The 12659-nt window shown below is 40.9% G+C and overlaps 2 protein-coding genes across 2 annotated transcripts; one reads left to right on the top strand and one right to left on the bottom strand.

Moving 5' to 3' along the window:
• Positions 1 to 6002: 6002 nt before the first annotated feature.
• LOC141827246 (serine/threonine-protein kinase STY13-like) lies at positions 6003 to 9765 on the top strand. The gene is made up of 6 exons (XM_074714475.1): positions 6003 to 6118; positions 6446 to 6578; positions 6674 to 6869; positions 8905 to 9029; positions 9118 to 9280; positions 9344 to 9765. Exons 1-6 carry the CDS (start codon positions 6009 to 6011, stop codon positions 9763 to 9765), a joined length of 1149 nt encoding a protein of 382 aa, XP_074570576.1. The 5' UTR covers positions 6003 to 6008.
• Positions 9766 to 10506: 741 nt separating this feature from the next.
• On the bottom strand, positions 10507 to 12504 carry LOC141826165 (pentatricopeptide repeat-containing protein At2g29760, chloroplastic-like). The gene has a single exon (XM_074713411.1). The coding sequence runs from the start codon at positions 12502 to 12504 to the stop codon at positions 10507 to 10509; it is 1998 nt and encodes a 665-aa protein (XP_074569512.1).
• Positions 12505 to 12659: the final 155 nt, after the last annotated feature.

Genomic DNA, 12659 nt, shown 5'->3' with positions numbered 1-12659 from the left:
CAACGTGGCTTCATTTAACCAAGTGAAAGAATATTTTAATTAAAAAAATTCTATCTCATGGCTATAGCAAGCATTCTTTAGATAAGTAACATTTAAATAAGTAATAATTTTAAATGTTAGTCCAAGTAAAATAAATTCTAAAAAACAAAGTTAGCATATTTTATTTGAGATAAAATTCAAATTAAGTTAATTAGATCTTGTCCAAATCCGAACCAGGATCTAACCAGGTCTCAACTTAGGGTCACCAAAATGGGCCTAAGTTGGACCGCGCCTAGCGTCCTAAAATAGGACTCGCCCTCACCGGATCGCTCCTCCAGTGACTTACCTCACTTACCTCGTGTAGCTCTACTTGACTTCTTAACCCACCAAGTCTTCCCACCAAGACTCAACCACACCCTGGTCTTCTTGTCAAGTCTCAACCAACTTGGTCTTCAGTCAGTTGTCAGGCCTTACGGACCCAACTGGACTTCTCGCCAGGACTCAACCACCCTGGATTTCAGCCTGGTGTCTAGTCCTAAGTCTTTCAACCCTGCACACTTGGTAAAGAGGTTAAACCCACAACAAACTAACTTTAACTTATTTGTCATTCATCAAAACTTGAATTTGACCATTAGTGCAAACTACACCAACACATTTTGTCTCTCACATCAATTTTACTATCTGCTTAATTGTATGACAAATACATTAACTAATATTAATAGTGTATCTGTAACCTCCCGAGCCAAACAGTTGGCATTTTATTCTGGGTTAATAAAGACAGTAAATAGTCATTAACTGGCCATTTAACGTTGTCTAAGATGGGAGCTCATATAAAAGAGGAGGTCATGATCTTAAGCAAGTGTATACAAGCAAATACTCTCCATCCAATTCGTTCCCGCATTGTATTTCTCCCTATCGTGGATTCACTCGACAGATTCATCCATGATAGCATTGGGGTATAATTTCAGTTCGACAACCAACCTGTGTTTGGTGGTGATTGTCATCTGCCGTTGTATCCTGAAAAATAGACGTTCGTCATGACCTTTAAGCACTGTCGGAGGAGACAAATTTATTTTAAAGAAACTATGTTACGTAGGCCTCAACAACTCTTTCTACCGACTAGTCAGTCAGTAGTCAGCTCTCAACTTGATAACACGGCCTCAACAACTCAGCCTTGGCACTTCATTGACTTAGCCTCAGCTTTGTAGGAAAGGGTTATATAACTAATGTGTTGTTTAAACTTAATGTAATAGCTATTAGGCTCACAGTTAATAAGAATGAAAGCTTTTCCACTTGTATGCTTAAGTCTTTGTGTTTGTGACATGATAGACTATGACATGTTAACTATTATGTACTATGTAGATTATTTAACATGCAAAGTATACCTATATTCCACCTTGACTTGAAACACAAGTGTGAGTCTTGTGTTGTAGTGAAAATGACAAAGTCATCCTTTCAATACGTTTAAAGAAGTAACGAGCCACTCGGTCTAATCCACACTTACGTGTGCGACCTAAAAGGTACACTGACACATGGTGGGAATAAGTACTTCCTTACTTTTGTTGATGATAACATACAATATTATTTTGTATATCTTCTCAAAAGTAACGATGAAGCTATATAAAAATTTATTCTATAAAAGAATGAGGTTGAAAACCAACTTAATAAAAAAATTAAGGTGATTCGAAGTGACCGAGATGTTGAATATATATCACCGTTCGCTGAATTGTGTGTTGAACATGAGATCAGACACGAAACAACAGCTCAGCTAATTACCTTTTGATTAATGTGCCCCGAAAGAAAATAGATCGTAAGAACTCTTATGAGTTGTGGAAAGAAAAATAATCATCCTACAAATACTTGCGAGTGTGGGGATGTCTAGCCAAAGTTTTGGTCTGATCCGAAAAGGATCAAGATGTGATAAAAAAATTATTGATTGCATATTTTTTGGATATGCAGATAACAACAGTGTCGATAGATTCCTTATATATGAATCTCAAATATCGGAGATACACAAAAACTCGATTATTAAATTGAGAAATCCCTCGTTCTCGAACATTTGTTTTTGTATAAGCCTCGAGAGGATGCTAGCTTCTCAAAATGAGCATATGAAACACAAGAAGAAGAAGATCATGAATCAGTTAAGGTTGAGCTCAGGTGGAAAAATTCTTCGAAATGGATTTTGTCACTTTTATATTGGAAAGTGATCTACAAAGTTATTCAGTAAGTAATAAGCTCTTTTGAGAAACCTCAATAGAAAGAGACAATTACATTTAAAATTGACTCTATCTTACAAAATCACATTTGGAAACTTGTGGATCTTCCTCAAGAAAGTAAATCACTAGAGTACAAGTGGATTTTCAAGAAGAAAATGAAATCAAATGGCACGATTGATAAGTATAAAGTTAGATTGATAATTAATGGTTATCGACAACGAGAAAGTCTTGATTACTATGATGCGTATTCTCCAATATTGAGAATAACTTTTATTAGAGTATTGTTGACAATTGTCATTCTATGAAATTTAAAAATACATCAGATGGATATAAAGTCAACTTTTCTAAACAGAGATTTAGAAGAGAAATTTTATATGGAACAACTTGAAGGGTTTTCTGTGCTAAGGCAGAAAAATAAGATTTGTAGATTTGTGAACTCGTTATACAACTTGAAATAAACATCAAAATAATGACATGAGAAATTTAATAATGTCACGAAGGAAAGTGGATTTAAGATCAATGAATATGATAAATGTGTTTACATGAAAGTCATAAAAAATGTCTGTTATATTTTGTCTATATATAGATGACATACTTATTATTAGGAGTAATGATAAGATAATAAAATTTATTAAAGATATGTTAAACTCAAAATTTGACATGAAAGATATGTATCTAGCTGATATAATTCTAGAAATTAAAGTCTCTTAGAACGTCAGAATGACTTGTTTTGAGTTAATCTCATTATGTGAACAAGATTATTGAGAGATTCACCAAGGGTGATATTGCGTTGTCACAAACTCCGATAGATACCAGTCAGTATCTATTGAAAAATCGATGAAAGATGATCTCTCATATAGAGTACTCTATATAGAGTCAACTCTAATATACTTAATGAGTTGTACATGATTAAACTTAGCCTACGCAGTAAGCAAACTAAGTAGATACATGAGTAATCCCGATGTTGAGCACTAGAAAGAGATAACAAAAGTATTGAGATACTTAAGGTATACTCTTGTTTATGGACTGCACTATATGCGATATCATGCTGTGATTGAAGGATACAACGATGCGAGCCGGATATTTGATATGAAAGACATTAAGTCTATGAGTGGATATGTATTCACTTTGGGTGATGCAACCATTTTGTGAAAATCTTTTAAGCAAACCGTAACATCCCAAGCGAAATGGTTGACTTTTTAATCCTAATGTGTAAAGACAATAAATGGTCATTCACCGACCATTTAACTTTGACTAAGGTTGGAGCTCTTATAAAAGAGGAGGTTATGATCTTGAGCATGTGTGTGCAAGCAAATACTCTTCATCCACTTCGTTCCCTCATTGTCTTTCTCTCTGTCGTGCATTCACTTAGTAGATTCAGTCATGATAGCATTCAGGTACGATCTCAGTTTGTCACGATCAACATGTGATTGATGGTGATCACAGTCCGTCATTGTATCATGAGAAACAGACATCTATCGTGACCTCTAAGCACCGCCGAAGGGGATAAATTTGTTTTAAGAAAACTACGTCACGTAGACTGCTCGACAACTCAACCTCGTCAACTCGACCTCGACACTTGGCCTCAACAACTTGACTTTGGCAACTCGGCCTCAACAACTCGGCAATTCGATCTCAACACTTGGCCTCGGCAACTCGACCTCGACACTCAGTTGATTCGGTTTCAATACTCGGCCTTGGCACTCATAGCTCGACAAAGTCAACTCAGCCATATAAGGCAACCATTTCAAGCATGCCATCCTTCCCTATTTGATAGTTTAAGATGGTCCACTCAAACCATTTCGGCAGATAAGCCCAAATTTAATTTTTATAAATTCAGATATTTTACCTCCCAACAGATAATAAATGGTAAAACTTGTTTCTGTCAGAGATTCTATTGATCCCATAACACAATAAACTTCACAAAGAATGTAATATTTGTAAAAGAAATCCTTCAATTCCCTTTCCATTTCCGAAACTCTTCCATCCAAGTAAACACATTCGATGGCCACAGAGCATATGGTATACACCTTGGCCTGGTCAACGTAAATTTAGATGCTTCCGGATCATGTGACGAATAAAAATGTCCTCCAGGCCAATCCATTCCCCTTCTAGAAAAGCAGGTCAAACCAAGCACCAAAGTCAACGCTTCTGCAACACGTAATTTCTGTGATTATGTGGGCGAGATCTTCGATACCATGAGCAATGACGTCAGTACGAAATCAAATCCACAAATTTATTTGTAAAATAAAATTAATAAATGAATTCTCGTACGCAATGCGAGAACCTTCCTCACACAAGAATAAACATATTCCACTGCTATATAAGCAAGCAAAGCCTTCAACCTCGGTTCCCCTTCAAACAAGTCACCGAAGCCTTCGACAGCATTTCCAAATCGATCCATGGAGAGGAACAGCTCTTTCGGGACGTCGTGGGCGGACCAGTGGGATTCCAGCAGCCACGGCGGGTCGTCGACGGCGGCGGCGAGGGAGAACAAGAAGGGCGGCGGCGGCGGCGGCGGCGGCGGCGGCAGCCGGTGGAAGAGCGGAGCAGAGAAGACAAAGGCGGTGGCGTCGTCGGGGTTCAAGAAGGTGAAGGAAGGCACGGCCAGTGGCTTCAATTGGATCAAAAACAAGTACCAGCAGAGGCAGAGGAGGACTCCAAAACATTAAAAACCTCGTTGTTCATGTTTGATTGTTTGTTTATGGCTTTTCATCGTTTTAATTTAAATCATATTTTAATTTTCTCTGTACATTTCGAGGATGTGTGATATGTGATTATTTTTACATTATTATTTGATAGTAGTATACGATTTTAATTTGGAATTTAAGAAGAAGTATCCGCCATTTATTTAATTTATTTTTTCTTAAGTTGTATCAATTAATGTTATATATTGATGTCATTACATTTATGACACACTTTTGACAACACTTAATATCTTATGAAAGTGAAGCTTATGAGTTTCCACATCTATTTTTATGTTTATTTGTGAATTTTTAAGATTTATCTTATCTTGTTATATTAATTTTTATAGGTATGTTTAGTGCACTTCTAAATTGAAGTATCTCATAAATTTTCTATTAAGATTTATTTATCTAATTTATAATTTGGATATTAATTATATATATATTTATTTAGAAACATGATTGAGAATTTACTTTCAATTGGTCTATTAGATTAACTTTCCTTTCCTCTGTGGTTATTGAATTTAGGTGGAGATTGAATGAAAGAAAAATATAGGTAGAACTAAATTTCTTTCCCTCTTGGTGACTAAAAGAATCTAACAAATTAATTTTCTTTCTTTCCTTCTTCTCCCTCTAATAGATTTATAAATCTTGGAATTTGGAAGGACTTAACTGCTATATCAAAATTGACAGGCCGTCTAATGGAAAGGCTATTTAAAAAACCCCTTAATTAAATAGAATTTGCAAGTAAGTGCATTAATGGCAAGGTCCTCGAGGTCGAGGCAAATGTTAAGACCGTGGCATGTTGTTGTACTTCTTTTTCCTAAACGTCGCCCCTCTGTTACGTCTGCTCGGACTAGTTGTCCTCTCTTCCAAGGAATGGAAGTTCTGGTAGCCTTCCGACCTTCTCACGGTTTCTTCTCTCTGTTCCATTGCTAACACGAAAGAAGGGGGGCGGCGCCGCGGCGAGGATTGACGTTTGCGCTGGCATTTGGCTTTTGGATGTGGAACAGCAAGTTTGAAGGTAACGCGAGCTTTTGTTCTTGTGATAAAAATGTGATCTTTTAGCACCGAGCGAGTAATGGTTCTCCGTTAAGACAATACTAGATATCATCAAATTGCTGCTGAGATGGACTCTGGTAACGGGTTCCTGGATCCCCAGTGGCTTATTGATCCCAGGTTGCTCTTCGTCGGCTCAAAGATCGGGGAGGGTGGCCATGCTAAAGTGTACGCGGGGAAGTGAGTTTCTTTGTTCTTGACCAATGACCAGTCGGTTCAGCGTGTTCTTGAATTGCTTTAGAGCATTTTCTTGTGTTCTCTTCTTGTTTTTTTTGGTTTCTGTTTTGTGACCAATGGCGGAGCCAGCCCGGGTAATTTACCTGTGCTTCGACTGTAGACTGTTCCGACGAGATTACCCGGGCTAGCTCCTTAGTTTTCTTTAAAAAAAAAAAATTCTACCGTAAAATTAAGACTTTTCACGTCGGCTACCCGGGCTGTAGCCCGGGTAGCAGACAACGTGGCTCCGCCACTGTTTGTGACGGTGTGCTTGGCTGTTCTTGGCTGCAGGTACAAGAATCAAGATGTTGCTGTCAAGGTTTTGCACAATGGATACGGCCCTGAGGAGATGGCGAAGAGAGCGGCAATGTTCATGAGGGAGGTGACTGTACTCGCACAAATTCAGCATAAGAATCTCGTCAAGGTTCAGTCTGTTGATGTTTATCAAATTCCAAAATTTCCCCTTTTTTTCATTGGATCATGGGTTTTACATTGGTTGATCTTGGTGTTTGATTACAGTTCGTTGGAGCTGTGAAGGAGCCTGTGATGGTAGTGATCACAGAGCTTCTGGTTGGAGGTTCTCTGAGAAAATACTTGAGAAACATGAGACCAAGGAGCTTGGAGCCTGTTGTTGCTGTTGGCTTTGCATTGGATATAGCCCAAGCTATAGAGTGCTTGCATGCTCATGGGATAGTTCACGGTGATCTGAAGCCTGGTAATATCGAAAGATATCTTAGTGATATACATGTTGTTCTTGGTTCGTTTGATTCTTGCTGTTACTCCTTGTTATTTCTGCACGTTAGCTAAAATGGTATTGATACGGTGGAGGCGCTAACCGCCGTATGGGTGCCACTTGGTAACCACGTGGCCCTAGAATAATGAGGAAGGAATTAGACTCGAGAAAGATTAAATAATATTTAAGGGGTGATTAGTTGGCAGCTTACACTCCAGGCCTAGATAATAATTTTCATTAAAGGTTCGGTCCTGAAATCGGCACCTGTCTAATATCACCTGTCGATCTCATTTCGGTCTCGAATCCTGACCTTAACCTCCCACCTTGGCACTCGCTTGGCATTACATGTCAACCTCATCTCGACGCTCAAGTCCCGATTTCGAGCTCCCGCCTTGCGCTCGCTCAACTTTACATGTCAATCTCATCTTGACGCTTAAGTTCCAACCTTGAGTTCCGACCTCAACACTCACTCGACATCACGTGCTGACTTCATCTCAATGTTTAAGTACCGATCTCGAATTCCGACATCAGCACTTATTTGGTATCACGTGTTAACCTCATCTCAGCCTCGAGTCCCAACCTCGAACTCCGATCTCAGTACTTGATCGGCATCACGTGTCGATCTCATCTCGACCTCGAGTCCTGACATCGAGCTCTTGTCTTGGTGCTCGCTCGGCATCACGTGTCAGCCTCATCTCGACCTCGAGCTCCGGCATCAACACTTACTCGACATTACATGTCGACCTCATCTTGGCGCTCAAGTCCCGACATCTAGCTCCAACCTCAACACTTGCTCGGCATCACGTGCCGACCTCATCTCGGTCTCTCCCGACCTTGAGCTCCACCTTGGAGCTTGTTCAACATCATATGCCGACCTCATCTCGACTTCGAGTCCTGACCTCGAACTCTGGCCTCGACACTTACTCGGCACTCGCTCGACATCAAATGCAGATCTCATCTTGGTCTCAAGTTCCGACCTCAAGCTCCGATCTCGATATTTGCTCAGTATTACGTGTTAGTCTTATCCTGGCCTCAAGTCCCAACCTTAGGGCCTATTTGATCCTAGGAGTCGTTGGTCTGCGCAATCAAGGAAGGCTAAGACTGTTTTTTCAAAAAAGATAGAAACATATTCTCAAAAAACATGGACATTCTAAATTAAAATGGATATTTCGGAATATATCTTAAAACAGATATTAACAACTCTATAAAAAAAGGACTTATACCCATGGAGACAGATATGCATACATTAAACTCTAATTTTTTCAAGTCCTTAATTTTCTTCCTCATGCAAAATCCTAACTTCAACGTCGGCATGGTTTGACGGAACTCATCCCGACGTCATTCTAACTCTCTTTTGGAGTATTTTTCAAATTCTTTATCCTCTTCAGCAGCTATCTTTGATGAGCATATACGTCAGCAATTATTATTAGCAGAAACAATTATATATCCACAAAATCTCTGAAGCCTGTTTGCTCTTGCTGGTGGCACACGGTCGTTTCGCTAAATTGTATCATTACTTTCTGTTTTGGCTTGGCTAATCATGGAAGCCAGTGAGTTAGTCATAAAAATTCTGCAAGCTAATGATGGAAGCCAGAAGTATAAAACGACACATAAAAATTCTGAATAGGAATGCTCTATTGAGTGTTGTTCTTCTAGTTTGTTAAGCATTCAATTGGGACAGTACTGCTGTGTTTTATTACTCAGAAACACAAATGTAGATTCTCCAAAGGTCACAATAGTTATATCCCCAACTAAATGTGCGTCATTGAGAAAGAAATTATCAACAAGAAACTGTGAAGAGCCTGACTTCCTGAAGTCTGTTTAAGACTGCTTCATTGTTTGATATGAAATGACTGCACAAAACCTCCTTTCAGGTTCTACTGGTGAATAAAAACATTCTTCTTCATGCTTCCAACTTCTAGTTCTCTGACCCCATCACCATCCTTTCTTAGGCTAATTCTAGTTTCATCAGGCATTAAATATTGGACGACGTTCTAATACTCTGTTTCTGTTGCAGACAACTTGCTATTGACTACAGATCTGAGAACCGTCAAACTAGTGGACCTTGGTCTGGCAAGAGAAGAAACACAAACAGAGGCTATGACTGCTGAAACTGGAACATGCCGTTGGATGGCTCCAGAGGTACTTCTCAGTGTTTTTTACAATTCGCTATCCTGCAGCTGAATCTTACCAGTTATCATTTGGTTGCTAATCTTTTCTCCTTTTCAAGTTATACAACAACGTAACATTACAGCGTGGTGAAAAGAAACATTATGATCACAAGGTGGATGTCGACAGCTTTGGAATGGTCTTGTGGGAGATGCTTAGTAATCGGCTTCCATTTGAAGGCATGTCTAACCTGCAAGCTGCCTATGCAGCTGCTTTCAAGGTTGGCTCACTGTGCTGCAAGGTAGTCTTGTTGTTTGAAGTGAGAGTTTATGTTTTTCTGTGTTTAGATGTCAGGCCCAGTACAGATGACCTCCCTGAAGAGCTGGCTTTGATCTTAACTTCTTGTTGGGAGGAGGATCCAAGTACAAGACCTGACTTCAGCCAGATTGTTCAGATGCTTCTGCAATACCTATCCATCATTTCACCCCCTCAACAAGTGTTTCCTGACGGAGCCATGAGTTCTCAGAATGTTGTTTTATCGCCTGATTCTCCTGGAACAAGTTCACCAATGGAAGCTCAAGATGGATCCCACCCAGTCAAGGATTTGCCTGTTGAACTGGTCAAAAAAACATTTAAACTGGGATTCTTTGGCTGTTTCAACCGAATCAGATCGGCCTCCATTTCCTGGTATAACTGGTTGAACCAACCAGCTCGGCCCAAGTCTAGCAACACTGGTGTTAGTGTGAAAGGAACAACAGAGAAAAAATAGAGAGGATGTTTTTCCTGCATCAGTCATTGGACTCATTGCTACTGATCCCCATTCAAAGAGAAACAACAGAGAAAAAATAGAGAGGATGTTTTTCCTGCATCAGTCATTGCTACTGATCCCCAGATCAAGGAAGGCCCTACAATTTGTTTCAAATGTATTGACAGATTGATCTTGTGATTGTTGCATAAGTTTGATTGCTGCTGGAATAACTGGAAGAACAAGAGTTATTCAAAAGCAGAAATCTTGCCTTTTGTTTCCTAGCTGATTAACAAGAAATATCAAATATTTGATTGCTCGGTAGTTAAGACTCTCTTTTGGGCAGCAAGAATCCCATATGTGCTTCAAAGGCTCTATTCTCATCCCACATAATGAATATTGAGCCTACATCTTGCATCAACAGCTCTAATTTTTTATTGATGACAAAAATGAACCATCTTGCATCTTCGTCTAACTTGAGAACTCGATTAATCATTATACTTCCTGAAGGCATCATACGTACTTTTCAATATTTCACAGTAAAAGACACTTCATATATGCGATTCAAGTGCTTCTAGGCCATGTTGGATGTGTAGAAACAGCAACTCTGATATCAGATTTTGCATTTAATTTATCAATAATCAGAAGACCAGATATTGCATTCAATTTACCAGTAATCATTGCACTACAAGATCCATCTTTGAAGTGATGGAATCTATTACGGTCTCTTACGATGATTTCCCTCTCATAGACCTTCAGATCAGCCTAAGTTGCTGAGTGGCAATCAGTGCATACTCTGAGATTCTTTGACACTCGAATGGGAATTCCAGGAGGAGATTTCATCAGTCCAAAGGCAATTGCCAATTTCTCACTATGGTGGGAAACTGAGACTTCTTTCTCATCCTCATCTGCATCTAACCGAGCCTCTGCCGTGTTTGGCACATAACCAGCCAGCTTAATCTTTGTTACTATCTCATTGACTTTGTCATATATCTCTTTTGATTGAGGATGAGAACTGTCTTCGGCAAAAAACTCAAAGATCATACCTTCCAATTCAATCAAACTACATCCTGGATCTTTTGCAATTCCCTTCTCTTTCATTTGGTTCCTCAATCTTACTGCATCCTCCCATCTACCAACGGATGCATAAATATTTGAAAGAAGTATGTAGTCACCACTATGCCTGGGTTCTAACTTAACGATTTGCTTCAATGCTTCTTCGCCAAACTCCACATTTTTGTGAACTTTACAGGCAGACAACAACGTTCTCCAGACAATGGCATTTGGTTCAATGGGCATGCTCTTGATAAACCAATATGCCTCTTCAATCAAACCAGCTCGCCCAAAGAGATCAACCATGCAACCATAGTGCTCAATCCTAGGACTAATACCATACTTTTTGCTCATGTTATCGAAAAAAACCTGACCCTCCTCGACTAGGCCTGCATGGCTGCAAGCAGATAGAACACCAATAAAAGTCACGTCAGTTGGCATAAATTTCACTTCCAGCATCGAAGAGAAAACCTCTAATGCCTGTCTTCCCTGCCCATTACTCGCTAGGCCCTGAATCAGCACCGACCAAGACCAAGCGTTTCGGGTTGGCATATTTTCGAACACTTCGAGTGCATTATCCATGCACCCGCATTTGGCATAGAAATCCACCAGCGCAGTTCCCAGATTAACAGTGAATTGAAAGTTCTTTCTTTTGGTGTAAGAATGCACCCACTTGCCGGTCTCAAGAGCACCTAAATCTGCACAAGAAGAAAGGATGCTGACCATGGTCACCTCGTTGGGCTCCACAATAGCCTTCTGCATATCATGGAAAAGGGCAAGAGCTTGGCGAGACCGATTTGCCTGCGTGTAACCTGATATCATGGCACTCCAAGCGACGACATCGGGATGAGGCATTTCGTCGAACAACTTTCTCGCTGTTTCCACCTCTCCACACTTGGCATACATATCCACCAGAGCAGTGACCAAATTTTGGCATTCTTTAAGCCCATTCGCCTCGACATACTCACCTATCCATTTGCCCAAGTCCAGATCCCCCAGCCTCCCGCACGCCGTCAGAACGCTGATCAGAGTGACTTTATCGAAACCCACTCCCCGCTCCAGCATGCTGCGGAAGAGCTCGACAACCTCCCTCCATTCCCCGACCTTGAAGTACCCAGCGATTATCGCGTTCCAAGTCACTATACCTCTCGTCGACATCCCGTCGAACAGCTTCCGCGCAAGCCCGACCTCGCCACAGCAGGCGTACATGTGGATCAAGCTATTCACCACAAACTCCTCCGAGCGGAACCCCGCCTTCAGCGCGTGGGCGTGGACCTGCTCCCCGCATCGGAGCGAGAAAGCCCTGGAACAGGCCTTGAGGACGCAAGAGAGCGTGTGCTTATCGGGCCGGGCGCCGCGGTCGAGCATGAGGAGGAAGAGGGCGAGGGATTCGTTGGGGCAGCCGTTGCGTGTGTAGGCGCGGATGAGAATGTTGTAGGCTTGGGTAGTAGGTCGAGGTGATGCCCCAAAGACCTTGACGGCGTAGCGGAGGCTGTCGGGAAGGAGGAGGGCGGAGCATTCGAGGAGGTTCTCGACGACGGAAGGGAGGTGCGCGGCGCCGGTCTTGATGAGGTGGCCGTGGATCTGGCGGAGATCGTGGACAGTCTTGCATCGGTGCAAAAGGAGGGCCTGGTGGTTGCCGCCGATGGCGAGCAGCGTCGGAAGCGACGGTGCGGGCTTGGCGGGAACGATAGGGGCTGCAGCCGCCATTGACGGCCTCAAGTAGCTTCGACTATCTTGAACAAAGTTTACAGCTTGTTGGCTGGGGTCAATCTACTATTCTATTAAAAAAATAAAAAATATATATATTAAAATTTTTAATTTTAAATTATAGAAAATTAAATTGATCAAGATTTAACATCACT

This window comes from Curcuma longa, chromosome 4, assembly GCF_044706935.1.
Source record: "Curcuma longa cultivar G26 ecotype Majalengka, Jawa Barat chromosome 4, ITB_CL_G26_1.1, whole genome shotgun sequence".
Taxonomy (NCBI): Eukaryota; Viridiplantae; Streptophyta; class Magnoliopsida; order Zingiberales; family Zingiberaceae; genus Curcuma; species Curcuma longa.
This window is presented reverse-complemented; position numbering and strand designations above follow the sequence as displayed.